The 27687-nt window shown below is 37.3% G+C and overlaps 2 protein-coding genes across 3 annotated transcripts; one reads left to right on the top strand and one right to left on the bottom strand.

The window, feature by feature from the left end:
* Positions 1–5868: 5868 nt before the first annotated feature.
* LOC103405966 (ABC transporter B family member 11-like) lies at positions 5869–12586 on the bottom strand. 2 transcript variants are annotated; one of them, XM_008344994.4, is made up of 13 exons: positions 12448–12586; positions 11397–11797; positions 10897–10951; positions 10632–10807; positions 10294–10515; positions 9958–10196; positions 9282–9807; positions 8919–9192; positions 7716–8599; positions 7344–7610; positions 6944–7207; positions 6518–6811; positions 5869–6439 (listed from the first exon to the last, which is right to left on the bottom strand). In XM_008344994.4, the coding sequence occupies exons 2-13, from the start codon at positions 11724–11726 to the stop codon at positions 6083–6085; spliced, it is 3888 nt and encodes a 1295-aa protein (XP_008343216.2). In that variant the 5' UTR covers positions 11727–11797; positions 12448–12586; the 3' UTR covers positions 5869–6082. The 2 variants fall into 2 exon arrangements, with proteins under 2 accessions (XP_008343216.2, XP_008343217.2); XM_008344995.4 differs by lacking the exon at positions 12448–12586 and adding an exon at positions 11957–12429.
* A 12344-nt stretch (positions 12587–24930) lies between these two features.
* LOC103405965 (two-pore potassium channel 5) lies at positions 24931–27411 on the top strand. Its single transcript, XM_008344993.4, has 2 exons — positions 24931–26253; positions 26835–27411. The coding sequence occupies exons 1-2, from the start codon at positions 25187–25189 to the stop codon at positions 26980–26982; spliced, it is 1215 nt and encodes a 404-aa protein (XP_008343215.3). The 5' UTR covers positions 24931–25186; the 3' UTR covers positions 26983–27411.
* Positions 27412–27687: the final 276 nt, after the last annotated feature.

Genomic DNA, 27687 nt, shown 5'->3' with positions numbered 1-27687 from the left:
GTGAGCAGCCCAAAGCAGCAACCAAATCGAAAACCATAGACAGCCACCTCTACCAACACAGCCGCATCGCCACCGCGGATCCGTCACCATCACCCGGAGAAAGGGCCAAAGAACCTAAAGGATGAACGGAAAATGGGGTAGGCAAGCTACCCGCGTTGGAAACGCTCCCATAATCCTACCAAATAGTGCAAAAAGCACTTTGAATACTGCGAAGCAGCAAGGGTAGATGGTAGGAGATTCACGGTGAGGAGCGATGATTGGAGAGGAACAAGGCAAAGAAAGCAGATCTGAGATAAACTTAGGGAAAACTGAGACCAAGCTCAGAGCAACCTGAGACACAAAATGCTCAGACAGAAAGCAAACGAAAGCTAAAAGCATAAATAGATAAACCAAATCTCCAACCATGGTGGCTTGGAGAGGGAAAAACTGAGGTGGAGCAGGAGGAGAAAGGGGATAAGGGGAAAATGGGAAGACAGAGAGGGAAAGAAGGGGATAAAGAAAGGAAACAGGGGTGGAGAAAAAGGAAGAGGAATAAGGGCGAAAAAACAGGAAGAGATAGACAAAATGGATGAAAATAAAGGGAGGACGGACGAGGAAGATAAAGGAGGATGAGGAGGGGAGGGTTAGGCTGCCGCCGACCTCAAGCCGGAGCAAAGAGGTCGACGACAAAGGATGTTTGTGAAAGTTGTAAGAATAAACATGCCCAATCGAGAAATCAAGATGAAGTTCACAAATCACGAGACATATAAAATTCAAAAAAAAACTAACAAAAAGTTTATTTATTTTTTTTTAGTTTTAATGAAAAATGATAAATGAAGGTGTAGTGAATAGTACCAGAGAAAGGTAAAAATGTGATTTGTCGTTAAAAGTGAACAGTAACGGAAGTATTTTGTTAAAACTCCCTATAAAAAATTATAACGACTCCACAAAAGCACTACAGAAGTTCTATATGGAACTATAAGAGCATTATGAGGACAATATGAAGTCTCTCTAACAGCCCTAAGCCACAAAGATGATGATAACCAAGAATCATATCTGCAGAACTTGAAGAAGATGAAGCCATAGAATAACTCTAATGATAGTCCTTCTCCCCTTTGTCAAAACTGTTAGGGTGCGTTTGTTGCACCAGACTATTTCGGATTAGACTAGCTTTATAAACTAAGCTGGACTGACTTAGACTAGACTAAGCTGGATTGACTTAGTGAAGCGTTTGGTGCAAAGTCGGACTAAGAAGCAGAATTAAGGACAAAAGGGAAATAAAAGTTTTTGTTAACAAAACTTTCTACAGAATTTTCTGATGCAAAGAAGTTGAACCCAACATCAAACTTTTCTGCAGAATCCAACTACACCTAGCAACCAAATTTTACATTCTCTCAACCCAAAAACAAAACTTTCCAATAAATCAATGAAACCCAAAAGCCCAGCTGAAAAGCCTTCAAAATTTTCAATTTGGAACTCAACTTTCTATTGAATTAGCACTCATATGAATTAAAAAAAAACCAAGATAAAAATCACATTGATTTTTCGAACTTTCAAACTCATCTTTCCATTGATTTTCAATCTTTCCTCATTTCCCATATTACCCCTCCACTCCTCTCTCTCCCCTCTCCCCTCAACTGTCAAATATGCCCCAAAAAAAACTCAATCCCTTTTCGTTTTCCCTAATTTGAATACCCAACCCAACCTGCAAATTTCTTAGGGCAGCAGGAAGCCAAACATCCGCTTTCTAGAAAAGAGAGAGAAAGCACTGGAATTTCCACAGAGCTCGAAGACTTGTCGCTCATTTGAGTTTTTCAAATTCAATACGATTTTTCAATTGGGGACTCAAAATTTGTTTATTGGCTCACAGTGTCGGCAAGTTCTCCACCGACACGCCGATTTTGGCCGTAATGTCCACCAACAGCGACGCCGCTTTGGCTGTGAGCTGCAGTTGTCCCCCCTCCCCCAGGACTTAGGCCACGAAAGAGCAAGCACCACGACGCCTTGGTGATGGCACCATAAAAGAAGCGGGGACTGGATGTCAGTGAGCAAAACTTAGGGATTGGATTCTAGTCCCCCTGCTTTAGCGAACCCCAAAGGGCCCCATAGTTGAGGCGAGTCCCACATATTTTAGTCTAAGGACATGCCAAACACAGTATTATAGTCCTACTTAAGCCAATCCAAGCTAGTCCCTTCTAAGGAGGTGAAACAAACACACCCTTATGTGCTTAATTGTCATTAGGCTTTCAATTCAATAAGATGATGTCTTGCTGCTCAAGAAAAATAGCAAAGGGAGCCTTCAACTTCAATGTACCTATTAAAATACTCTCCTCCCCTATGAGAAAGTTAAATCAAATTCACAAAAGAATTATATAGGAGTAAGAATAACCATGGATTATTATTTGAGAAGAATCACCTTTTTACACTCCGATCCAACAAGTAATAATTGAAAATTGATGTTTCCAACTTCCACAAATGGTTTTAGTTGGAAAAGGACCACAAACATCATTGTGTGTAATTTCTACTAAACTTTGACTCCTTTTAGCATCAAATTTCCTTGTGTTAGTCAATTTTCCTTTTAGACTTGGTATAAAAAACAAGTTTAGGAATGAGATCCATTTTTGACTACTTTAAAATCCTTTCTTTTGAAATATGACCAAGATTATGTGCCACAACATATAAGAAGTGTCTTCATTATGCATTCTCTTGGTGGTTGCAGTTAAAGCATGTGATTCATTTAAACAGGTGTGCAACTTAGTTGCCAAAGTTCCTCAACCAACGAAACAGTTTAAGAAAACAAAATCAAGCTTGTGCTTTGAAATTTTTTGGGTAAATTACACAAAACTACCTCATCTATAGGTCGAACGACATTTTCATACCTCATCTTTTTTAAATGACAATGTCATACCTCATTTTACGAATTTGTGCCAATGTCAGACCTCCGTTAGTTTTTTTTGTTAATTTATATGTTAAGTGCTGAAATGGCTAAAGACAGGGGCCACTCACTAATCCAGCTGGATTAAAAAATAATTAAATATAATAAAATTATTTTTTTATATAAAATTGTGGGACTCCTCTCTCCTCTCCCTTTCTCGCCTCTCTCTTCTCCCTCTCTACGCACCATTTTCCCCTCACCCTTTCTTCCCCCTCCCGTCTTCCCCCAACCCAAAACCAAAACCACCCCAAACCCAGATCCCACCCGCCCCAACATTTCCCCTTCCCACCACTACCATTTGCTGCACCAGCTTCTACAACACATGCTGCTGCACCCAAACCCACCACCGCTACCAGCCACAGACCCATTTCTTCAAGCTCTCGCTATGGAGCTCTGTCTCAGCGCCTCGCTCAACCGGGTTTCCTCAACCCAACTCGCCGACGACCCGCCCGTTTCGAACTCGCTCATGGCCGCCATTAAACAGTTACGAGCCAACCAACAAAGGCAGCCAGAGAATGACCACCTCTACCACCAGCTCTCACAGCAATCCTCGATCTCTGCCATTAAAGTAGAGCTCCAACACCTGATTCTATCGATTCTCGATGACTCAGTTATTAGTCGACTCTTCGCCGAAGCGAGTTTTTCGAGCTCCGAAATAAATCTCGCAATTTTGTGCCCTTTTCCTCAGAGAGAGAAAGAGAGAGAGAGAGGGTGGTGGAGGAAGGTTGGGTGGACGGGTGGGGAAGTTGGGGGGGACGAGTGAGGAAGGTTGGGGTTTTCTGTTTGAAAATGGGGAATTAGGGTTAGGGTTTGGATTCGAAAAGGACGGGAAAAGGTAAGGGAAGGGAAGATGTGGGGGATGGGGTGGGTCAAGGAAGGTTGGGGGGATGGGGAAGGGTTTGGTGGTTGTCGAAGAGAAGAAGAAGGTTGGTGCGGGTGGAGGAAAGGGGAGGCCCGCACCCCTAGGCCATTTAAATTTTTTTTTTGTTTTTTCTATTCTTAATTTTATAATTTTATAATATTTAATTATTTTTTAATCCAGCTAGATTAGTGAGTGGCCCCCGTCTCTAGCCACGTCAGCACTTAACAGATAAATTAACAGAAAAAACTGACGGAGGTCTGACATTGGCACAAATTCGTAAGATGAGGTATGACATTGTCATTTTAAAAAATGAGGTATGAAAGTGTCATTCGACCCATAGTTGAGGTAGTTTTGTGTAATTTACCCAAATTTTTTAATAGACTTATCATCATCAAGAAAAACAAAACCATTTTTAACCATTTTTTAGGCTAGAATCAAACTTCTTGTCATTTTAGGCACATAAAGCACATTATTCAATTGTAAAACAAAACCACAAGAGATTTCAGTTCACAGTCTCCTCCACTACAACCTTAGTTCCCTCCCAACAAAAACATTGTAAGTATTTTGACCAGTTAGTTTTCCTTTTTCAAAACCATGCAATATATTTGTTATGTGAACAAAATAGCCAGAACCAAAACACCATGACTTTGCAGGAATTTCAATCAGATTACACTCCACACACATATAGATACCTGTTTTGCCTTTACTCCTAAGCCAGTCCTTAAACACTTCATTCTTAAAATGACCTTTGGTTTTGCACCATAAATATTTGAGTTTGGTTTTGTCTTTATTTTCACAAGATTGTTAGATGTCTTAGATGATTCAGTAGTTTTGGCAGATTTAGAAGGGTTTTTAGAAGACTTAGAACCCTTACTAGAAGCACCATTGGTCTCTTTCTTGTCACTGCAGCTTGCACCAAGTTCACATCACCACTTCTTTGTTTGTCTGTTTTTCTCCTGAACGCATTGAGCAATGAGTTCATCCATAGTCCAGTGGTTGTTTTGAGTGTTGTAAGACACCTTGAGTTGACTATACTTTAGCTGCAGTGCTTGCAATAGCATGAAAATCAGTTGCTTGTCTCTGATATCACATGCAAGAATAACCATGCCCAATTGAGAGATCAAGTTAAAGTTAATAAATCACGAGACTAATAAAAAATCTAGAACAGCTCTACAAGAGCACTACAGAAGCTTTATATGGCACTATAAGAGCACTATGAGGACACTATGAAGTCTCTATGAACAGCCCTAAGCCGATGATAACAACCAAGAATAGTACCTACATCACTTGAAGAAGATGAAGCCATAACAAAAAACTCCAATGATAGTTCTTCTCCTTTCTGTCAAAACTCGTATATGCTCAATCGACAATGGGCTTTGGATTCAATAAGAGAGCACGGTTTTGTGAGAGCAGAGGCCATCATATTCATAGGCATCTACTTGTCTCTCTTATAAGAAATTTAGAATCCATCTGGAAAACTGACAAGCAATCCTTGTCCTCTAATGAGTGTATTCACTGGTTCATTAACCACATTCCAGTCCTTATCGAGTTGAAACTAAATCCAAACCTTTTCCTACAAGACTTCCTGCATTCAATTAGAACCAAATAGCCGGCCACAACAAACCACATAATACACAAAGTCTTACAAAAGTGACTCTTCATATGGTTGCATATTTCCTTGAAGAGTCAATAGTTGCATCTCTTCAATTAAAAGGTAAATGTTGCACCCTTTCTGTTTAATTCAAGAATCGCAACCTTATTCATGAATAGTCACAACCCCATCAAATATAATTTTATTCAACTAAAATAATTTACTTCAGTTTAAAATATATTTTTCAATAGTATTTCTCTTTCATAAATGAATATATCGTATTTTCTTTATTAAGAAAAGTCACAATTTGGTAGAACTCAATAACTAAATTTGCTTCTCGGTGAACATGTTGCATTCGTCGAACTAACTTGAAATTCCTCTCAAAATGTATTAAGAGAATTTGAGATGAATTCTTTTTTTCAAAAAGAACTGAAATAATCTTAAAAAATTGTGGTATTTTCTTTTCAAACAGGCTCACGAACAAACAAAGGCCATCGTCTATGGCTTAAAAATACTTTTTATGCATTCTCTAGAAATAACAATAGTACATACAAGAAGTTAATAGAAAGGAAAAAAGAAGAAAAAAAGAGAAAAAAAGAAAGTGAAATATAGAACCATTAGCATTTCTGTAATATTTGCCTATTTGGATATGTGGCAATGCCAATTTTCTCTTTAGTCTTTGGTTGAAACAAAGAAAAGTGTACACGAAAGAAGCTCATGCATTTGGAGCGCTCATGTGCAGAGCGACCAAGGATGCATAAAATCCATCTGTAATTTTGATCAACTTATCATGCTTGCCTTTTTCTACGATCACTCCGTTTTTAACCACCGCGATCTCATCTGCATTCTTGATTGTCGATAGTCGATGAGCAACAACTACGGTGGTCCGGTTTACCATCACCCTGTCTAATGCATCTTGAACCACTCTCTCAGATTCAGAATCAAGTGCACTTGTAGCTTCATCCAACAGTAATATCTTGGGGCTCTTGATTATCGCACGCGCAATGGCTACGCGTTGCTTCTGCCCGCCAGATAATTGTATTCCTCGTTCTCCTACTACGGTGTCATACCCCTGCACATTGCATTTGGATTAGTTCTGAAACAATCTTGTTATAAACTATCCTAAAAAGAATTTATTAAATGTTCTAACCTGATTCAAGCTACTAATGAATTTGTGTGCATTGGCCAACTCCGATGCAGCTATGATTTCTGCCTCAGTTGCATCACCATCCTTTCCATACGCAATGTTGGCACGGATTGTGTCGTTAAATAAAACAGGTTCTTGCCCCACAAGCCCCATCTGCTGCCTCAACCATTTCAAGTGGAATTTTCCAAGTTCAGTTCCATCAAGTGTGATATGACCTGAATCCGGATCATAAAATCGTTGCATCAATGCTACTACTGTCGATTTTCCACTCCCACTTTCTCCAACCAGGGCAACTGTCTGCAAAACATATTCACCAATACAAAAAACATTATATCAAGTCTTGAGGTTCATCAGCATGTCATGAAGTTAAAAGTAAAATTTAAAAAAAAAAAAAGAACACAAATACAGTTCAATTGACGAAATATTTACCTTGCCAGAATGGATAGTTAAACTGAGGTCTTGGAAAATCTGTATATCTGGCCGAGAGGGATATTTAAAGCTTACATGGCGAAGCTCAATATCTCCCTTTACGCTATCCAATTTTATGCCGGACTCGTCACTAGGGTCTATCTTTGACTTCCTGTCTATTATTGCAAATATGGAAGCAGCAGCATTCCTGGCTTTACTAGAATCAGAGCCAAAACTGCTCATATTAGAGATTCCCGTGGCTGCCATGGTCAAAGCAAAGAAAACCTGCAAACCAAATACACATCTTAAAATCGTCTACATACACCTAGGTGTGAATGTATATATCACTTTGATTTCGTATGTATGTTTTCATCACTTTCTGAAAAGAACTGGTAGATACATATGGAAAGGGAATAATTACTTGGAAAACGTCGGCAAATTTTGTTTTGCCAGCCTCGACGAGTTTAGCTCCCGCGTAGAAGCTGGTTGCGTAGACACAAAAGAGAAAGAAGTAAGATACCCCAAATCCTATTCCACTGATCACGCCTTGTCTTTTCCCTTCCGCTCTTGGGCCTTCACATTTCCTTCTGTACAGTTCCATTACCTTCTTTTCAGCACAGAAAGAAGCAACTGTTCGTATGCTCCCAACTGCGTCATTAGCAACTTGGCTTGCTTCCTCATACATCATCTGCAACCATTTAATTATACATCTGTATGAGACCTCAACAGAAAGAAATAATTTGAAATTACAAGTTTGAAATGTGGTACTAAATCAGGGAGCTTTTAATGATACCTTTGCATCTCCACTGAATCCTTTCATGAACTTTGTTTGAACATAAGCACCAAATCCGATCAGAGGAATCAATGCGAGAACAATGAATGCCAACTGCCAGGATGCAATAAAAGCAATGATCAAACCTGCAATTCCGGTCGCAATGCTATTAACTATCTCAGCTAGCGCATCTCCAACTAGGGCCCGCACTGATGCTGCATCTGCTGAGAGCCTCGCACCAACTGAACCACTTGAGTTCTCAGGCTCATCAAACCACCCAACTTCCATGTGAACCACTCTCTCAAAACACATCAATCTGATACGTTCAATTAACTTACTACCAGCAACCGAAAAGAAGTATCCTCGTACTGGGATTACCAGAAATGATATCAGACCAAGGGTCATAAACATTATTGCCCAAAACTCTGAATCTTTCTTTTGTTGACGAGGTGGTTCGTAGAAAGTCTTTATTACCCTGGAAATAAGCACACCAAAAACGGGAAATATGACACCATTAGCGATGGCAGCTAAGCTTCCAAGAAGAAGCACTGGAATCTCTGGCTTGTTGAGGGTAGCGAGGCGGCGGAGAGAGACCTTTGGACGTGGCTTTGATGCCAGGGCAGCGGCCTCTGGTTCTGCCAATGTAGTGTCACGATTGCTACCAAGTCCTGTGGGTAAACCAAAGGCGACTGAAAATGAATGTCGGCTGCTATTTCCTAAAGAGGAATTCCGACTTACGGATCTTGCTAACGACACTCTTTGACTCGACTGTCTAAAAGATTCGGTAGTTATATCAGATTTGTCTTGAGCTTCTCCTATTTGTTCTGAGCCCTTGTTTACTTCTTGCAAGCGTACAAGTTGAGAGTATGCTCCTTCAGGATCCTTGAGTAAGTCTGAGTGCGAGCCTGCTCGATGGACAAAGATACAATTAACTAATATTCTACCTATACAAGTGACAAACAGGCAGGAACCTGGGATCTAACAATCCATTGCAGCTCGGAGTAATCCGAAATTCTGCCAGAAGTACAATCACTATGCCTGGACATTGGACATTATAATAGATTTTTGTGGAAAAAGCAACGTATTTTAGTAGAAGAAAGCAATGGATATGTGTCTATTGTTGAATGCATGGTTGATCAGGGGGTGGGAATCGGGAAACATATGCTTTCTATGGTTCCATATGCCAGAATAAAATGAATGTGCTAGCTTTATCGGGTAGAATACCTTTTTCAACCAGCTTTCCCTTATGAATGACAGCAATCGTATCTGCGTTCCTCACTGTGCTCAAACGATGAGCAACAATAACAGTAGTTCTGTTGACCATAATCCGATCCAATGCTTCTTGAACTATCCTCTCAGATTCTGCATCAAGTGCACTTGTAGCTTCATCCAAAAGTAAAATTCGTGGATCTTTCAAAATTGCTCTTGCTATAGCAATTCTCTGCTTCTGCCCACCAGATAGCTGAGTTCCATGATCACCGACCATGGTGTCAACTCCCTGACCACGAATAATTAAAGTCCAATGAACTAACATTCTTATGATCACACATATAATATAAACGACATTTAGATAGAATTAGTTGGAACCTGAGGCAATTTATCAATAAATTTGGAGGCGTTTGCAAGTTCAGCTGCTGCTTTTATCTCTTCAATGGTAGCACCATCCTTTCCATAGGCAATATTGTCCTTAATGCTGGATGCAAACAGTACAGGTTCCTGGCTGACAAGACCAATTTTACTCCGAATCCATTTCACCTGAAATTCTTTTAGGTTTATGCCATCTATCAAAACTTCACCAGCTCGTGGATCATAAAATCTCTCCATCAGACTGATGACTGTTGACTTCCCACTTCCACTTTGTCCAACCAAAGCCGCAGTGGTGCCACTAGAGATATGAAGAGAGAACCCGTCAAATATTGGTTCATTTGGTCTGGCAGGATAACTGAAATAAACATCTCTCAGCTCTATATCTCCACGAATGTCATCCAAAATCTTTCCTTTTTCGTCAGAAGCATCAATCTCTGGTTTCCTACTGATAGTCTCAAACATCTTAAATGCTGCAGCTTGACCAGCAGCGAATGCACTCAAGCACGGTGATGCTTGCCCCAGAGACCTAACTCATCCAAAATAGTTAATTAAGTTAAATAAAAAGAGAAGGAAAAAAAAAACCAATAAGAGGCACTCACGTATACCTGCATGTGCGTACGAGTATTTACATCAAACACGAAAAAGAAACAAAAAAGAAACAAAAAATGGCGCTTACATGGATCCAGTCAAAACAGCAACAATCACATTCAGCACGGCACCCCCAGAATATCCATTATTCCTTACCATTCTTGAACCAAACCATATTGCCAAGGCATAAGTGCTGAACACAACTAGCATAACGATGCCAAAACCTGCTCCAGCAGCAGTACCTTCATAAACGCTTGATTTGTAAGCATCCACAAGATATTTTTTGTAACTTGTTATAGCTTGCTTCTCTCCAGTAAAGGATGCAACCTACAAAGAAACCAGATGACAAACATCATACTCTTGGTAAAAATAAAAATAAAAATAACGTAATTATTTCAATAGTTGCAAGGCTAATGTGACATACGGTTCTGATGGAGCCTATCGTCTGTTCAACAACATTTGCAGCTTTTGCATAAGCAGTTTGTCCATGGGATGCCATCTTGGTTATAACGATTGACATAGTTGCACCAGCTGCCACGAGCAGAGGAATCGAGGATAACATGACAACGGTAAGAAGCCACCCCTTGATAAATGCTATTATAAACCCTCCTATGAATGTTGAAAGTAGTTGTAAAAATTTTCCAACCTGCATGAACAAGTGCACGAATATGACCCTTAGTTACATAATAAGAATAACAAATTTCAAGGTTTTTATTCTCCCTGGGTGAATTTACGGGTGCAATTGTGCAGCCAGCTCAGTACCTTCTCGCCCATGGCATCTTGTATGAGAACTGTGTCTCCAGACATTCTCCCAATGACCTCTCCAGTGTTTGTTTCCAAATCAAAGAAGGCAACGTCTTGTCTCAAAATTGTTTCCAAATACAAACCCCTTATCCTTGCAGCTTGTCTTTCCCCTGTTACCATCCAGCAAGAGACCTCTGTGAACAAGAAATACAGCTGTATCAGTTCAAATGCTTGATATATGAATGAATCTCTCTACGCATGCGTTAAAAACGTTTGTACTTACGAAGAGTTGCGGCCACACCTGCCCCGATCGCCAAATACACAAATTTTAGAGAGACCTACGGAGTACCAGGATAAGTAAGTGATTAACAACATGTTTAAGATAACAACTTAGTGAATCAAAAGAGGAAGAGAACATGTTATAATTATCAAATGAATCCCCTAAAAATTCTGATAAGATAAAAAAAGAATCCTCTAAGAATAAATGAACATAAAAAATAAGTAAATAAATAAAATAAAACAAAAACCTGAGCTCATTAACATGATTTGAATTTTGGAACTCTAATATTTAAACTCATAAAAGTAGTTCAAAACTTAATTAGAAGTCCAACTCGTAATTGAATGAATAATTGAACATAAAACCTGAGCTCAATAAATTGATTTGAACTTGTGGAACTCTAATATTTCACCTCATAAAAGTAGTTCAAAACTCAATTAAAAGTTCAACTCGATTTTTCAACAAAGATAGAAGATTAACACTCGGCTTGTGCAGCATAAATTTACCTTGGAAACAACACTAACTACATCTGAATTGTTTTGATTATTTCCAAAGGCATTGACCAAGTCCCCAAATAATATGGTCATAAGGGGCATGCACAAGCCATTCCCAATGGCACCGATTGTGCCAACGAGCATCAAGATAATATCAGTCTTATCTGCAAATGAGAATAGTTTTGAAAATGCAACTTTTTCTACTTTCTCATTTCCGCCGCTCTTGTCTGAGCCTCGATGAGCCCCGTCCGTGCCGGTGTTTTTCTCTTCTACTTGGTTTCCTGAAGTGGTATCCTCACGCTCTTGAGGTACAGCGCCACCCAGGCCATTTTCCTCGGCCATGTTACCAACCCCAAGAACTTATCTCAGTATTGAGGTGTTTTACTCCTGAGTTGTTATACCTCAATCTACACCTGCACAAGCACAGGCCTGTTATCGTAAACTTACAAGCCAAGCCAGCTAAAGATCTGCAAGCAGAAAACTACTTCCATATCTGCAAGCAGGCTTCAGATTTTAAAAAGAAAAAAGAAACAAAACCTAAATCTTTATATAAAAAAGAGAACACTACATACTAGTCTTCTGTTCCAAGGTGACAAGCAGGCAAGTCTAACAACAATACATCATCTCACCGGAGGGCCAAGGCAGGAAAACAAAACGATTCCAGAGAAAGAAAAACTAGGAGGAGATTGATACTGTAAAGATGTTTTATCAAGTGACTTGGTGACAAGCAGGCAAGTCTAACAACAATACATCACCTCACCGGAGGGCCAAGGCAGGAAAACAAAACGATTCCAGAGAAAGAAAAACTAGGAGGAGATTGATACTGTAAAGATGTTTTATCAAGTGATTGGGTCCCAATAGAATAAAAAAGGCTGCAACTTTATTGAGCAACTGACGGAATCAGATTCGAATCTCTGCAACTCGAGAAACCCAATACAACACCAAAACATTTGGAGCAGTAAAAGAAAGTAATTAAGCAGCAGCACAACTCAGTACGGAACAGAAGAGAACCCATATGATATGCCGAATCACAGAAACACAGAGCAAGAAATGAGATACTTACCAAAAGGGTATCTTGAGCTTGAAGAATCCGCCGGCACTCACCAACTTTCTGTATTTGTGGGGTGTTTGTTCTGACTAATTGCAGATATTAATATAAATGCACTTTGTACTACAGCAGTTTGGTATTACTTAATGCGCAAGCTTTATAATTGTCAAACTCTAACATCGCTTTCGAAGAAATGTCAAACCTATGGTAGTTAGCAAACCCTTTTTTTATTTTCCGAGTCACAAGGCTCCAACATCCACCATGCATTTACCAATAAACAAAACATCTTTTGTTCTAACAAGAAAGATAAAACGACATTTCTTCACTCCGATGATGGCATTAGCAAGGACACTACTTTAGGATGTATTCAACTCAAGCACATTATATTAGACTTTGCAAAATGTATGACACTTTGAAAAATGTCATTTGAAAGTTTTGTCAAATGAAACGTATCTCATTTTGAAGTCACTCTTTCTAATTATGTAGTACATTCACATTATATTAGACTTTGCAAAATGTATGACACTTTGAAAAATGTCATTTGAAAGTTTTGTCAAATGAAACGTATTTCATTTTGAAGTCACTCTTTCTAATTATGTAGTACATTCCCAAAATTTTAGGATGTTTTATAGGCTTGTTTGATATTATACTTGAATTTAACTTTTTGAACTGAAAACAGTTTTCAAATTTTAGGTTGTTCTTAAGAAATGTTTTGAAAAATAATGAAATTTTTTTAATAGGATACCAAACAAGTCCTAAAATTCTTAACCAAACATAGAAGAGTGTTTCATTATTTTCTTCAGCTTTTAACATAAAACTTCTTCATAGTATTATATTTTAGGGAGAAACACTTTCTGCCCAATACTCTAGGTTAATAAAAATTCTGACTTTTCAATAAAAGAAGGCCATCGAAAGTGGCCCCAAAATTAATTTTCTAATTTAATACCATATTCACACTGAAAGATTAGTCAAAGGTGTAAAATTCTTAACCAAACATAGAAGAGTGTTTCATTATTTTCTTCAGCTTTTAACATAAAACTTCTTCATAGTATTATATTTTAGGGAGAAACACTTTCTGCCCAATACTCTAGGTTAATAAAAATTCTGACTTTTCAATAAAAGAAGGCCATCGAAAGTGGCCCCAAAATTAATTTTCTAATTTAATACCATATTCACACTGAAAGATTAGTCAAAGGTGGTAATTTGACACGAATTTTACTCTTAGTAGTGTTTGCGACGATACTAAGGCATCGTTTGGTATGTTGGACTGTACTAATTATTTCTATAGAATAAACTAAGCTAGAATCCACTAGCAATATGAAATCCACTAGTAAATGAAAATGCGTCAAGTTTATTGATTGATGATATGAAAAATTGCAAGTGTAGCACCTTAAAGCTTGTTGATACAGAGTTTCTTAGGCCTAGACTTGTAATCTGATGAATATATTTTATCCTATTCTTAGTATAATTTGGTAATTATTTTGGTAGAATTTTGATACTTTGCTTTATATTTTCAATATAAGACATTCGACTTCCTCTTGAGCAAAACATGATCAAACGGACGAATTTTGGAGTGATTCAAATTGGAGGACGTTCATGTGTCTCTTGGCTTGTTCGTACCAAAATTTGAGATTTTTCTACCAAACGGTTATTTTCTGGCGATTATGTTTATTTTAATTATGAATATGCGTAACTAATCCTTTTTGCTAGAGTGAGGTCATGAACCTTAGCAAGAATATGTAGTCTCTTTTTAATTTTCTTATGAATTTATGCATGCAAGTTTTGGGTTGTTAATTATTGTGCTTTAAACTATCTATTTGTCTTAGTGATTCGCGACTATTAGGATATTTAGAAAAGTAATTTGATGCAATTTTGACGGAGGACTGTCCCTAAAACTGACTAAGGCTTCTTGTGGTTAACATGTGTAACTACTTAGGATGGACGACACGTCTTAGGAGTTATATGGTTTTTCAAAAGGGTTTCACAAAACTTAATGAGTCTTGCATGTTCACATTCGATCTAGACGCTACGGATGGGTTGCATATTAGATATACGTTCTATATTGGGGGTTCCAAGTAGGGCATACTTTAGGAAAACCTAACCTTCAAAATATGCATGTGTAATTCATAAGGAATTAGAAGAACTACGTAAGATTGTTAGGGTGACGGCGAAACCTTAATGCTTTTCCAAATTTGTTTCTCAAAATCTTTTCTCTTTGATTTGTTTCCTTTTTAATTGGTTATTAGTTGCTTTCCCTAAATTACTTTTATTAAAATTCGTTTTTATTACTTTTAAATTCAAAATCAACTCTTTCCAATCTTTACTTTTAGATAATTAACTAAGATTAGGGTTTTTCATAAATTGTTTTAAATAATCTATGTAAAAAACGATCTTATTTGAGCAGTTTATACTACAACTACTTTGTTCTCTTGCAAGTATTTTGTGTGATTTTGGGTTGGTTTGTTATTGCTATGCTTTGAAAAAAAACTGATCATGCTGTGCTGTGAGAATAAGTTCATTTTTGCTGCTTTACGTTTTCAGCTTTTTTCACAAAAAACTATGAAAATAAGCTATTTTTAAGTGTTTATCAAACATTTTTTTTAGCTCATATTTTTTTAGACCCATTTTTTATAAAAGCACATCAATACCAAATTAGTACTTTAACCTCTTTGCGCTAAGTACCTAAAAATCCTATCATAATCCATTAAGTGACATGAGGTGAGACAAGGAAGTCAGGTTCATCAACTCCATGTGTAATGTATTGGCTGGGTGGACAGATAGATATCATAGAATATTAAGATTCCCAACGACCTCCTTAATTTTGAGTACGGCAATAGGACTCCGTCCTCAATATGAAGTTTGTGAAGATATCAATTAAATATTAAACCACGTCATGGCTGAGCTAAGCTGGGTTGATTATACAAAAGTTGCTTTTAAGATTTATATTAATTAACCTCTTTCGCTGACTGCGAGCTTTTAGCTGCTTTTGAATTAGAACAAAGATTGTCTGCCTTTCACTTTCGGTGCTCTTCTCATGTTCTATTATTTTGTGTGATCATAGTTAAGTTACGTTAATATTTTATATTATTTTTTTATAGATATAATAAGACAAAAATGAATAGTAATATAAAATATTGACGTGATTTAGCCGTGTTCACACAAACAGAAGGACACCAGAAATGGAGGGCAGACAATCCTTGTCCTTTGAATTATCCTCTCCCATTGAAGAAAAGTTAAAACAACTAAACAAAGTCATATAACTATTTCAAGAATCTTTGGTCTAGAGCAAAATTTTGGTTGTTTAAGCTCAAGAAAATATATTTAATTTTTCAAATTATAATCATTCATTGATGGTGATGGATGATGATGATAGGGCCTTCCTAAGTAACTCATATATTCCGACAAATTCTTAGCCCGTCTAAAAGATTTCTTAGGCCCTTCCATTTTGTTTTGCTCTTTTCTTTTTGCCCAAGCCTTTTGTTATATATATTACCTTCTCTTTCACAAGGCGGGTTGCATGGATGCAAATTCCATCGAATGATGGATCGACAAAATCAAACCTACAAAACAAGTAACATTGTTGGCTTAATTGACGAACACTCAAGAAAAGAGGAATGTCATTTACCAATGAGCCTTTGATGCCTGAGTCAAAAATAATTTGAGAGAAGCTAGAATAGAGAAAATTTTAAGTAGTAAGTATCGATTACCGATCTACTTGTTCGACTTGGCTATTTATAGAAGGAACTCATCCCAGGTAGTTAGGAGGTGAGGTTGCAGGGCATGCTAGACAAACTGCTACGTGCAAACCACACTCCGCAAGGAATAGAGTAAGTCTTTGGTGGTTGGTGTTGAAATATCTCACATTGGGCAAAGACAAAAAAAAAAGAGTTTAAATATTTCAATCCCACTGCAGCTAATAACAAGGTCTTTTGTGATAAGACCTCATACATGTCAGACTGTGCAATTGATGATTAACACGTGGGGACAATATATATCGATATTGTTAGTAGTCGCCTTTGGCCTGTCTCTCTAATAATTTGACATGATATCAAAGCCAAGGAGTGGGCTCGTATTGCCACATGATGGTGTGGTCTCCTTAGCCCCATGCGATGATGGTTGGTCCCTTGGCCCCGTCTGTTAAGTGACTCCCATTGGCTCCATGTTGTTGCCAATGTGTGGATCTCCCACGTGTAACCTACTAATTGGGTCCCACGTGAGGGGGCGTGTTCAAATATCCCAAATTGGGCAAAGACATAAGAAAAAAAAAGTTTATATATCCTAACCTCGCTCCAACTGATACTGAGACTTTTTTGATAAAACCTCACACATTTGTACTGTGCATAGAGTGATTAACAAGTTGAGGACAATATCGGTGTTGTTGAAAGTAGACCTTTAACACATCTCTTTGATAATTTGACATGGTATCAGAGTGAGAGAGCGGACCTGTTCTACCATGTAATAGGTGGGCTAGCTTGCTATGATGGTGGGTCCATTGGCCTCCTGTGCTGGGTAAGTCTCATTGGCTCCACATGGTTGTCGATATGTGGATCTCTTACGATGTGACCCACTAATTAGGTCACACATGAGGGGACTTGTGGGAATATCCCACATCGAGTAAAGAAAAAGAAAAGAAAAGTTAAAATATCATGATCTCACTCCCACTAGTACCAAAGCCTTTTGTGATAAAACCTACACCTATCGGATTTTGCATGCGGTAATTAACAAGTATCTTTGTTGTTGGAAGTGGGTCAAATGCCCACCCGTTCCTCTGATAATTTGACATGGTTGTCACGCCTGAACCCAGAGTTGGTGAAAAAAATCGATCATGTGCATGGTGCATGGGTAAAAGTAAAAATAAGAGTATTAAAAACTTCTGTTATAAAAACAACTCCAAAATGTTTACAAGGTGTACAAAAATAAAACTCTTAAATTCCTCGTCAAACACAACCTCATCTTGTCTATCACCTGTCTTGTCAAATAATTCACCTGTAAAATAAAAGGTGAGGGGAGAGCAGGGCCATTCTTGAGTTTTTGGGTGCTCAGTGCGAAAGCTCAAAATGTGCCCTTTTTTTTAATATGAAAACATATGTTTAAAGAAAAAATTTAACCAGGGCTGGAACCCAGTCTAAGCTGGGGGAAAATGTGAGAAAATTACGAGAAATGTTGTAGTCTTTGTTGTAAGTGAAGCTACTAGATTTGTTGAAAATTTTTACATTGTTTTGGTGCTTTCGATTTTGTTTAAGTTTATTTGTTTTCTCAGGAACCAAACAGAATGTTGAATTGTATAGGATAATAAAAATTTCCACTTTACTTGATTTAGTGCTTGTTTTTTGCTTGTAATATGTTCAGTTTTCTCAGGAAAATTGGTTTTTCTTAGATATTATGATGAATACCAAGAGGAAGCAGCCAGAGGAGGCCGGTGTCAATTCACATGAGAAAATGGGTTTCCTTTTGCAAGCATTGTATGATGCAGAAGGCTGTTCGGATTCCCTTTTTCCGAAGCCAAGGAATGTTAGTCAATATATGGTTTTTCATTTCATTGAACCTATCGTATGAACAGAATATGATAGCATATGATCCATCAAATTAAAAAGAAATTTAGGGGTTTTTTTCTCCATTCCCAAAATCATAGTTCTCAACCCTAATTAAGTTATAATAGCAAACATGTAACATCAATTGATAAATTTACCCTTATAATATGTACAGCACACCCAAATTTCCAAAAACCCTAGAACGACAATACAATTAAAAATGGGAACAGAAAATTAGGGAAATAAATTCGAAAAGTCGATTGAGGGTTTGCAAAGTGAAGCATACCTGATTCCCGAAGGTAACGAAAGACTAGGAAATTCAATTCGATGGAGGTGATGGAGGTCATCATCGCAGAAATCGCCGGTTTTAATGGATGTGATAAGAGGTCTGCAAATCGTGCGGCCCAGTTTCAATGAGAGAGAGAGAGAGAGAGAGAGAGAGAGAGAGAGAGAGAGAGAGAGAGAGAGAGAGAGAGAGAGAGAGAGAGAGAGAAAGAAAGAAAGAAGAGAGAAAGAGAGAGATTGCAATGGCAAACAGAGAAATTATACAATGATACTGCAGCCATGGGGGAAGAAGGAAGGTTGCATTTTGGGGAAGAAGGAAAGTTGCGTTTGAGGATCATCCTTTTTCTCTAATTAATTCTCTAAATTAATTACATAAAGAAATCATTGAAGTTAGGGTTTGAGGATGAAGGAAAGCTGGGTTCGGGGAAGAATGAAGGTTGGGTTTTGGGAAGAGGAATGGCTTGGGGTTTTGGCCCGTTTAGGGAAGAAGGTAGGCTGGGTTTTTGGTGCCCCTTTCAATTTTGGGCCCTGGACAGTTGCCCTGGTAGCACTGGGCCTGGGGGAGAGCGACAACCATCATTGCCCAATGAGTATAATATGTAATATGCCAATCAAGCATGTTGTTTTACTCACACTATAACATAGTATAATCATATCAAAGTCTTTATGATGTATCATGCCATATCACATTGTCCCTTCATGTGTTGGTTATCCTCCATAATATGTAGCTCACCACATGACTCCTAAATTGGCCATTCTGCCCTTATGCCCCCGTGTGCCTTACATTTATCCCTGGAATGCCCCAACATTGAAGTTCTCATACTCTATGGACAATCTGAACAATTCCATATAGAATGTATATATATACTCATCAAAACATTACTCAAAATCAAACATGCTTGACTTGAAATAGAGAGATATTTGAAAACATATAATTTCCCACCATACAGCTCATGGTTTTGTTTATCAGAAAATAAGAATAATTTGCAACACATTACATAAACCACTCACTTTGATAATCTGAGCTTCGGCAAGACAAGCCCTCCACCGATTCCCATATATCGAATTGTAGCTCCCTCTTTTTATTTCTTTCTCTCTCTCTAGCCAGACATATACATACATACATACATACATACATACATACATACATACATACATACACGTATATTATAATATAAAGACCTTAGCATGTTGCATGCATTGCATGCAAACTAGCCAATTGCGCTGCACAATATTAAACAGGAACATTTGCTCCTATTTATAGGTTAAGGAAGCCAGCATCAGCTTAGTTCCAATTGGAAGGTTTTGGTGTCCTAAAGGCCTTCCACGCAGCCACTTTTTTATGAAGACTAAGCAACTTATATTGCTTATTCATCAAACCTATAATCACACATGTAAGAAATATAAGTGGCTGATCACTTAAACTTATCCACCCTTGCCACCTCCAGGTTCCATGTTTTGAATTAAGAGGAAAAAAACATGCACCACCTCAAGCCTTCATGTTGCACACCATTAATCACCAATAAAATTGGCATCTAAAACTCTAAATAAATATTTCTAATACATTTATGGAACCTTCAGGGTTTCACAATGGTATCAGAGCCAAATATTGGGGCCCGATGTGTGGGTCCCCATAGCCCCAGCGATGATAGTAGGTTCTTTGGCCCTGCATGTTAGGTGAGTCTTATTGGCTCTACCTTGTTGCTAATGTGTGGATTTCTCACGTGTGACCCAATAATTGGGTCTCACGTGAAGGAATGTGTTCAAATATCCCACATTGAGCAAATACAGAGAAAAATAAGAGTTTATATATCATAACCCCACCCCAACTGATACCGATATCTTTTGTGATAAAACTTTACACATATTGTATTATGCATGAGATGATTAACAAGTTGAGAACAATTTTGATGTTGTTGGAAAAGTTTAAATTATCTTTCTGATAATTTGACATGGTATCAGAGTCAGGGAGTGGACCCGTACTGCCACGTAATTGGTGGTTTGGCCGCATGCGATGATGGTGGATCCCTTGGCCTTACTTGTTGGGTGAGTTCCCTTGACTCCACGTGGTTGTCGATGTGTAGATCTTCGATGTGTGACTCACTAATTGGGTTCCACGTGAATGGTCATGTTGAAATACCCACATCAAGTAAAGATAGAGAAAATAAGAGTTTAAATATTTTAAACTCCACTCCAACTAATACTGGAACATTTTTGTGAAAAAACCCACATTTGTCGAACTGTGCAGGTGGTAATTAACAAATTGAAGACAATATCGATGAAATTGGAAGTGAACTTTGGGCCTTCACTATGATAATTCGCCGGAGTGTAAGACACCCAAGGAGACTCCAAAGAGTCGACCTCTGCCTCCTTGAGCCAGAAAAGGCATGGTGATAGAAGTGGGGGATATGGGCCGAATGACAGCTTGACATATATGAACTTGAAGGTTCAGGACCTACTGGGTAGGACAGCGTGGTCTATTCATGACATCAGGAGTAAATCCATCATATTGAGCTAATGTTCATGTGTCGTTTTTTTATTTGATGTGGTTAATTGAGTCTTGTAATTGTATAGTATAGCAATGTATGAAAATATATTCTGGGAGTTCTAAAGGGTTCATACTTCACAGTATCCATACAAGTACACAAATGAAAACTGTGAAATCTTAAAAATTTAGAAGCTCAGTATCTCAAAACTATAATATAGGAAATGAGTATGGTACATGAAAAATGCATACATGTATAATTATATTTAAATAAACACGATGAAAACATTATTAATTAAAATTTTTATATATGTATTTAATGTTTAATTTTTTAAGAATATGGAAAGTTATATGTGTAATTCACGAATTTATATAAATTATTCGCTTATTTTTGAAATGCCCCATAGAATACAACCTCAACTCAAAATTTGCTTCACTTTAACGAGATTTTGTCAATTCCGTCAAGTTGATGTTAAATTTAACATGAAAGGATAAAATAGTAATTTCCTCCTGATTGACAATTAGAGACATACATTAAAGATGACGTGGCATTGGCGGTGCCCAAACAAATCAGGTCCTGGGCTCGTCGTTTAGGTAATAAATAGCGATGGTTGTTCGTTGGGAGTGAAAACCTAATATATTCCAAAGGAATTGGTGAAAATGACGCACAACACACTGTTAAGTTTGTGAACTTGTTAGCCTTTTATGGGATTTAGCCACTTTCTTATCTTCTTGGTTTAAATAATATATTTTGTTCAAAAGAAAAAACAAAGATTTGCGGACTATTGTTATAAGTAAGTCTTTTTATTTATTTATTATTATTTTTTTATTTAAAGAAATAACATTAGTAGATTAAATAGTTAGTTGTTAGATGGGAGGGCAATGAGAGAGGATCACACCCGCATCAGGGTGCATGGCATGATTGTCCCCCACTACGATCAGTCATCTGCTTTTGAGTAACATTTTTAAGTTGACTAACCTAAATAGGTTTTTGAGTTATTTTTATGCTAAACTAATTAAAATGCAATGTTTAGGATTGACTGTGAATGGATTAAAAGCAATTAAGCTTAAATTGTAATTTTAGGGGTTTATTAACTTTAATCTTTAAAAAAGATTGAAATTTAACAAAAACCTGATGTTGGATTACATATTGACTTGGTGTTAAATTAAATAGGGAAATTTTATTTGAACCCATGTAACCTCTTTCTATACTCAACTTAAATTTAAATTGTTAGTTATCTATTTTACCCTATTGTATAATTACTATTAAGTACAAAATGAAATTAATAATAAAACTGAAATTTATCAATAAAACCATTAAACCCTACCATCACTTCTTGTTTATGCTACGTTCATTTTGGCTAAAACCCTAATAAGTTTTGTAGAGAAAAACAAGTTTTTTTTCATTGATGGATGGTGATTTTGAAGTTTTGAATCCTCCAACTAAGGTATGACTCAATTTATGAATATTTTGTTTGTTTGATTTCAATTTTTTTCATCAATCCCAAATGTTTTGTTAAACTTTCTGCAATTGGAAAATTCTAAGAAAAAACTTCTTACCAATATTCTTATATTATAAACTTCCTTGCTTGTTGATAAATATAAGGGGATGAATTGTTTGATTTGTTGCTTATGCACATCAATAGAAATAAAAAAGGCAAATGTTTGGGTTTGATAGTAGAAAGAAAAAAAAGGTAGCCATGGAAATGCTAGTGGGAAGTGGGGTTAGGCAAGGACGCCTCTTTTTTTATTTTTTTAAATTCAATTACAAATGTTATTTTATAAAGGGAATTGGTGTAAAGATAATTTAACATTTTGAATTGGATTTGATAGGGTAGTTTAGGTAATAAATTTGGGTTTAAAGAGAGATTAATTCTTTAATAAAAAATAATATGGGTGAAGAAAATAAGTTGGGTGTAGAAAGAGGTTACATGGGTTCAAATAAAATTTCCCAATTAAATATTGATTATAGTCCTTGGTGTGTCCTTAATTCAAATTAATTAATGTGCATTTTATTCAATGTCTTCCATTAAATACTTGAATTTATCAATATAACATTTTAATATATTTTTTGACCAAAAAAAAGCTTTTTTAATTTGTTAATTTTATTAACATTCTTCAAACTTGAAAAACTCAATTAATACATCTAAATGTTAGTACCGAATATATGTACCGAAATATATTATATTGAATAAACGTACCAAAATATATGCACTTAAATGTATTATATTGAATTAATATACCAAAATATATGCACCGAAATATATGCATCGAAATGTAAGATGTATGCACCAAAATGCATATACTAAAATATATTAAATGATTTGATGTACCTTAATGAAGAAGAAAAGTATATCGAAATATATTGTATAACAAAAAATATTTTATCTAAATGTATACAACAAAATATATTATGATGAAGGACATGAAACTTATAATTAAAGTCAAATATAATTAATACATTAAATTTAGGAAGAAAAAGAGAAGGGAAATAATTAAAAATTCAAAACATAATTTAATAAAAGAGGTGATTAATGTATCAAATGACTAAAATTAAATCTTGATGTATCAAAGGACTAAAATTAAATTTTGATCTTATTCATAGTTTTAGTCTAAAAGTCATATTTGTCAATGATTAAATGAACTTTTCTATTTTATTAAGAGTAATATTAGGGAGATTAAATTTGAACACAAAATTTTGAAAACTAAAGGACATGGAAGTTGATGATTGGTTTATTACTTACACATTGATAAACGTGCTTACTCTTATTGATGACACGTCATTTAGTTTGTAAATTTAATCTATAAATTTGATCTCCCTAACATTACTCTTTTATTAATATAATGAAATCACTTAAATTAAACAGAACTTATGTATAGTTATCTTATATGGGTTCTTTAGGTCGGTAGGGCTCTGAAGTCTTGTGGAACAGTCAACAAAAGTAGCTAGGGACAATAGTAGCAAATTGTACCGTTGTCAAAAATAGTTGGACTGCTGCTTAATACTACTGTTTAGTAATATTTTTTTCACTTATAAGTGACTTATAAGTGAGAGATCTAATATTCGATTTTCATCAATGGTAATTTTGAACCATATTATTGCTAACTCATTATGTAGCTTAATCTCTTCTCCATCCCTTAATGTGGATAATATCGTTTATTGAAAAAAAATAGTTGGGTCATGCATGCATGGATCATAGTGGAAAGGTTATATATGTATCGTGGGCATGAATTATGTGGGTAAGGATTTTGCAAGTTGGGGGTGAAACTCCAGCATGCTCAAATAGGTGACAATCTTTCTCTTTTAGTTGCAAGAAAAACATAAGGGTGTGATATCCATACACCTATTTTTACTTCTCATACATTCTTTTAATTTTCAATCGTCAGATTAGATGAATTGAAGAAGATCAACAGACAGAAATTAACAAGAGGTGTGTGAAAAGTAAAAAGAGATGTGTAGATAGTACATCCCAAAACATATTCTTGCATCACCCCTCTCTCGCAATTCTTTCTAGAGGATATTTCAAATATTGATATTGTAACGTAGAGTGTTTCTCACCTGCCACTGACGTGATCAGTTGAGCTGCATTTGACTCAAAAAACATGTTTGACTTACTCTATTTCCCCGGATCTACGACGTTTTCAATTGGCGTAAGATTTGCTATAGTGGCGAGGGGTGGTGTGTTCTGTTCTTTGTTTTATTCTTTTCATTTTTTGTGATTTTGAATTTTTGACATTTAATTGTATAAATGATTTTTTTTAATACAAATAACATATTGATCAGATATTAACAACACAACAATAATATAACGACTACACTATGAGAATATAACGAAACTTGATAATTTTCTTAACTAATGATGATTCACGCTAATGATCCAAATTTAGGGATTGAGTTTCTTCTTCAAGTAATTCAAAAAGCAAAAGTCCAACTATAATATCATGTGCAGTGAAAAAAGCTAATTAATTAATGTCCATGTCAGTTAGTTAGCAGAATATCATGTCCACCGCGTGATCGCGCCTGCAGCCTTCATTGCCGCCACCTTCCCCCTCTCTCTCTTTAATTTTCCGTTACGTTGCTGTGCTAATACAGTACTATGTTTTTATCCCAAATTATAGCGTGTCTGCATTCATTAGTATTATTTATTTAAACACTCGAGTTTTAGTGTAAAATATCGTTGTATATAAAATACACGTATTAAGCCTCAAATTATATTTTTGTAGCAAATATAAGCTGTAAATATTATTGGCACAGTGTGTCTCACGGCATGTTGAGTGAGATAGGACGCTGTATCGCATTGCCGCCCACGTGAAATTAATTAAGAGATGCTCCTCGAACCCTCAGGCTCCGTGTGTCAAACCGTGTTGTGTTCGACTCTCCCTCCACAGTCCAAAGACTCCAAACCTCCAAACCTCCAAACCACCAGAGAATCTATTCCCTTCTTTTCTCCCGATGGAAAGGGAGCCTTTTCTCGGCCCCCAAAAAGGGCCCCAACACCAACTCCTCCGACCCACCCCTACCCCCACTGTTCAAGTCCCTGACCCTGATGATTTCTCTTTCAAAATCTCTCCCTCCCACAGCGAGCCTAATCTCCACCACTTCCAACAACCCCACCATCACCATGTCCACCAACAAGACCCGCATCCCTCTTCGTCCGGACCCCCGAATGCCCACTATCAGAAGAGACCCGGCACTCTCCACCGCTGCAGGACGGCCCCCGCCATGGCCGTTATGCAAGACCTCAATCCAAACCCAACTACCCAGGTCCCCAAACCACAATCCGACTCCACCTCCATCATCAGGCAAGCCGTCTTCTTGCTCCTCGTCTACCTATCGCTCGGCGTTGTAATTTACTCCTTCAGCAGGGACAAATTCTCCGGCGTCGAAACCCACCCGGTCGTCGACGCCCTCTACTTCTGTATAGTCACCATGTGCACCATTGGGTACGGTGACATTGCTCCCACCACTCCTCTCACCAAGATTTTCGCTTGCGTCTTTGTGCTCTTCGGGTTCGGTTTCATCGACATTTTGCTCAGTGGGGTCGTCAATTTTGTCCTCGACTTGCAAGAAAACATGATCTTGACCGGAATTCAAATGGGTCAGACTTCCCGGAATCATGGCTTCTCCGCCAGGGACTATATTGTCGATGTGGCAAAGGGGAGGATGAGAATCCGACTCAAGGTCGGCCTGGCGCTTGGGGTGGTGGTTCTGTGCATCGGCATTGGGGCTTTGGTGTTATGTTTTGTAGAGAATTTGGACTGGATTGATTCTGTTTACTTGTCCGTTATGTCGGTTACGACGGTTGGATACGGTGACAGGGCCTTCCAGACTCTCCAAGGGAGACTCTTCGCCGCCGTGTGGCTTCTGTTTTCGACGTTGGCGGTGGCTCGGGCGTTTATATATTTAGCAGAGGCCAGGGTGGACAAAAGGCACAGGAGGATTATGAACTGGGTTTTGCATAGGGATATCACCGTCCAGGATCTGCTTGCCGCCGACATCAATAACCATGGTTTCATCAGGTGTGTTGTGTTTCCATAATTCAATCCATCCTATCTATCATTTTCTTTTTAATTGCCATCTCGTTTTTAATTGTCATTAGCTGCCACCTCACTCAACAAATCTAGCAGATTCGAACAATACTGATCGGATTACAGTCAATCATAACTAAGTAACAATTTAGCGTAAGTATTATATCGACCGTTGGTCTGGATGATCATTAGTATGATGATGGGATGTGAATTAGGTGTGTGAGCATAGCCGTGCAACATTGTGCGCATGTAGTGAACTTAGCAAATGTACTTAATTCAAATTAGAGCCTCTAAAAGACGAGATGGTTCGGAGTGAATTGAGTTCGCAATTGAAGACTCAATCAACTAATTTTGGTATGAAATTAGTCTAACTTGTAACGTCTAGGTGCGTTGATCTGATAAGGATGCTGACTATTGTAGTGGACACCAGAGTCATGCCACAGAAATGCGAATAATTCAAGAGGAGCAATTCCGTATGCTTATTTGTTTTGCATCCGTATTAGTTTTTCAGCTTTTAGCTACATACATCAAGTTTGAATTGTGAATCATACAAGCTACCTTGCACGTTTCAGTAAGTCAGAGTATGTTATTTACAAGCTTAAAGAGATGGGAAAGATAGGGGAGAAAGATATTCTGCAAATCTGCGATCAGTTCAGTAGGCTTGACCAGAACCACTCTGGGAAGATAACACTGCCTGATCTGTTGGCGCATCGCTTGTAACTTCAAATGGTTAAGGCTGGATTCTGCTCTTTTTGTTCAAAGAAACAGACTCCTTTTCTCATTCTGGTGAAACCGTGGGAATGTGGAACACAAAGTATATTCCTGACAAACTATTCTTTGAAGATTAATGCATTGCATATAAGCTTGCCTTGCGAAAGATGGAGTGTATAGACATTATTCTGCACCGAGCTGCTGGACGAGGATTAAAGAAGATGAAGTGCATAGACAATTTGTCCAGTTAGTTAGAATCTCTTCCTTTCTTTACCTTTTCCTTTTTTGTATTGTAATTAAAACAAAAAGGAATCGAGAAACAAAGAAAGCCATGTGGCATTGGCGCGTACACGGATTCCCTTTATTTACATCGTGTAACTGGAGATACTTGTACTCTCATGAAGGCATTGAATAATCTGATATAGTTTCTCTCCTTTACCTATCCGTTTTCGTGTTTTGACGTTATAATTCTTTTTTGGTAGTTTGCTCAATCGTAGATGCAGTGAACTGGTTCCTCGGTGTGTTTTACTATACAGCTTGTGTTATAGTCTAGGCCGACTTGAGCAAAACTTAGCATTTGTGGATTCTCCTGGTGGGCACGGCGTTCCTCTTTAACCCATTGCATCTTGAATTCAAATCATCCCCTCTCGTAGAAACATTGCATGTATTAAGATAACAAAAATCACAAGGGATGTTGTTGAGATTGACATGTGT

This window comes from Malus domestica, chromosome 17 (assembly GCF_042453785.1).
Source record: "Malus domestica chromosome 17, GDT2T_hap1".
Classification (NCBI taxonomy): domain Eukaryota; kingdom Viridiplantae; phylum Streptophyta; class Magnoliopsida; order Rosales; family Rosaceae; genus Malus; species Malus domestica.
Note: the sequence above shows the minus strand (reverse complement) of the source record. Positions and strands in the feature narration are given on the sequence as shown.

Bases quoted from the DNA above. Each gene is read 5' to 3' on its own strand.
- LOC103405966 (XM_008344994.4), bottom strand. From the start codon at position 11,726: ATGGCCGAGGAAAATGGCCTGGGTGGCGCTGTACCTCAAGAGCGTGAG. The intron at 10,808-10,896 runs GTAAGTACAAAC...TCTTGTTCACAG, and splicing joins AGGTGTGGCCGCAACTCTTC to AGGTCTCTTGCTGGATGGTA. The intron at 8,600-8,918 runs GTATTCTACCCG...TCCATCGAGCAG, and splicing joins GGGAAAGCTGGTTGAAAAAG to GCTCGCACTCAGACTTACTC.
- LOC103405965 (XM_008344993.4), top strand. From the start codon at position 25,187: ATGGAAAGGGAGCCTTTTCTCGGCCCCCAAAAAGGGCCCCAACACCAA. The intron at 26,254-26,834 runs GTGTGTTGTGTT...TGCACGTTTCAG, and splicing joins AATAACCATGGTTTCATCAG to TAAGTCAGAGTATGTTATTT.